Raw genomic sequence first — 2,253 nt, forward strand, 5'->3', positions numbered from 1 at the left:
TCCTAAAGAGGCGTTATGACCCCATGTCTACAAGGTTGGCCTTAACCAAACCTAGAAATATAATAATGATTACACTATAAAGTAAGACATGGCTGAAAGTGAAGCTTGCAAAGTGATTGAGAAAGAAATAGCCAAATAACACTAAAGAAAAAATGCATTTTATCTGAAATGTTCTTTTTCTTTTATTTGTAGTTTCAAACATATCCACGACAAAAGACTTGCATATTGAAAGTCGAGATTCAGGTTACCCAAGTGTAATGAGTAATAAATGTTTTTGTATTTGGCTATGGTGTTCCAAAATGTTTTGGGATATTATGATTGCAAATTAATTAAATGGTTGCTCCATTTGTAAAGAAAACTCATACCCAACGATTAGATATTGTGGTAGTGGTAACGGACAAAGAAGACCACTTTATGCATCCATGCTGCCTTTTCAAGGACAATCCAAATTCCAAATCATATATATTCTGAATGGCTGAGTGCGTGTTGACATTCTCATCTGTTGAGAATTCTAGATATAAATGTTTTATGTGGAACATATTGAATCTATGATGAGTCGCATCTCGCAGATTGACAGTCATGTCAAAAGACTCGACGAGGACTTGAGTCAATTTGCTGAGGACCTAAAGCAAGGTGTGTATATTCATTTATCCTGATAAACAAGTAGACATGATATTTGAATATGTGCACTGAAAAATTATCTTGTCTAAAGGACAATTTGCGAAATGGCTAGAATGCGTTAATGATGTGAGGGAAATAATGGAGATTTCATTTCTAATTTTTGAAACATTTATATCCATATAGAGTTTTCTTGTGTCTTACATATATAGAAAGAATATATATTTTCTTAGTGTTCTTATGTTGTTGTCATGGCTTGACAATGAATATAAATAGAGGGGAAAATAGCGCCTGATGAACCTGCAATTCTTCCACCCATTAGCACCAGGGAAGAAAAAAGGAAAGGTTATTTCTTCACACCTCAAGCGAAGAGGCTCGAGACAAAAATTGAAAGGGATTGGGAAAGGGACCGGGATAGGGATTTTGAACTCATGCCTCCTCCAGGTAGTCACAAGAGGACCATTCCTGCACCTGTTGATGTTGATCAGCCTATTGATCCTAATGAACCTACATATTGTGTCTGTCATCAGGTATATTTCATGTTTTCAACTTTATGTATATTTGCTAGTTGTCATACACGTGAGAATGTTGAGTTTTTAGGCATTATACGTAACATTATTTGTGCTGTCTACTTGATTTCTTATCTATTATTGATTTTAACTTTTGATCTATCATAAATACTTCAGGCATTGATTTATAATCCCAATTATTATGGAGAGTGAATTGTAATAATTTTTCTTTCCAGGTTTCTTTTGGAGACATGATTGCCTGTGATAATGAAAATGTAAGTAGCTAATCTTGTTTTCCAGCAAATTCCTTTCTTCTGCTGATTAAACTATTACAGTTATCTGATCATTATTTAAGATTCTTTACAGTGCGAAGGAGGAGAATGGTTTCATTATGCATGTGTTGGGTTAAGCTCTGAAACACGCTTCAAGGGGAAGTGGTTCTGCCCCACTTGCAGACTTCTACCGCGCAAGGGTGCTTCAGATCATTCTGCATGACAATTTGGGTATATTTCGTGCAAAATTTACTGATGATTTTGAAATATCTGAAGGGCTTAGAGATGACAATCCTTATTTTGGCATTGTATGGCAATACATGGCTTGAAATTGGGCAATATGCAAATGCTTTTAGTCTATCTCTGGAATAAAGAGAAATTTTGTCCAATTTTAAAATGCCATGAATTCTTGTTATACTGTTTCAGGCCTCTACTAGAAAATCTTTTCTGCTTATCTCTCTGCCATTTGCAATTTGCTTGTTCAAAATTTTGGAGTATTTCATCTTGCTTTTGGGCATTTTGTTTTTAAGATCAAGTGTTTGAGTTGAACCTTGATCCCAAGTTGTTGAGCACTTTGTTGACAAGAAGTGGAAAACCTGTTTTTCTGCTATGGGACAACAGTGTTCAGTATGCTGAAATATACTAAAAACTGGGAATGCCTAGAATGCTGGTCTATATATTGTTGGGAAATGAGTTTGTATTGTATTTCCCAATGTGTAAGATGTATCAACTGCTCGCCTAATGTATAAATACAGACATTGAGGTCTTTTGTAAACATACTGTTGCAGTTTATTCCAAAGGGTTACATATATGACCTGACTGGTCAGCATATTATTGAATGAATACAGATAATT

General features: G+C 34.9%; 1 protein-coding gene across 1 annotated transcript; it reads left to right on the forward strand.

Moving 5' to 3' along the window:
* The first annotated feature begins 319 nt into the window (after window positions 1–319).
* LOC149266114 (PHD finger protein ING2-like) lies at window positions 320–1,901 on the forward strand. Its single transcript, XM_089394951.1, has 4 exons — window positions 320–633; window positions 895–1,148; window positions 1,364–1,402; window positions 1,494–1,901. The coding sequence occupies exons 1-4, from the start codon at window positions 522–524 to the stop codon at window positions 1,620–1,622; spliced, it is 534 nt and encodes a 177-aa protein (XP_089251077.1). The 5' UTR covers window positions 320–521; the 3' UTR covers window positions 1,623–1,901.
* Window positions 1,902–2,253: the final 352 nt, after the last annotated feature.

This window comes from Pinus tabuliformis, chromosome 6 (genome assembly GCF_031772625.1).
Source record: "Pinus tabuliformis cultivar Carrire ecotype Pingquan chromosome 6, CPIR1, whole genome shotgun sequence".
Classification (NCBI taxonomy): Eukaryota; Viridiplantae; Streptophyta; class Pinopsida; order Pinales; family Pinaceae; genus Pinus; species Pinus tabuliformis.

Bases quoted from the DNA above. Each gene is read 5' to 3' on its own strand.
- LOC149266114 (XM_089394951.1), top strand. From the start codon at position 522: ATGTTTTATGTGGAACATATTGAATCTATGATGAGTCGCATCTCGCAG. The intron at 1,149-1,363 runs GTATATTTCATG...TTTTCTTTCCAG, and splicing joins CATATTGTGTCTGTCATCAG to GTTTCTTTTGGAGACATGAT. The intron at 1,403-1,493 runs GTAAGTAGCTAA...GATTCTTTACAG, and splicing joins TTGCCTGTGATAATGAAAAT to TGCGAAGGAGGAGAATGGTT.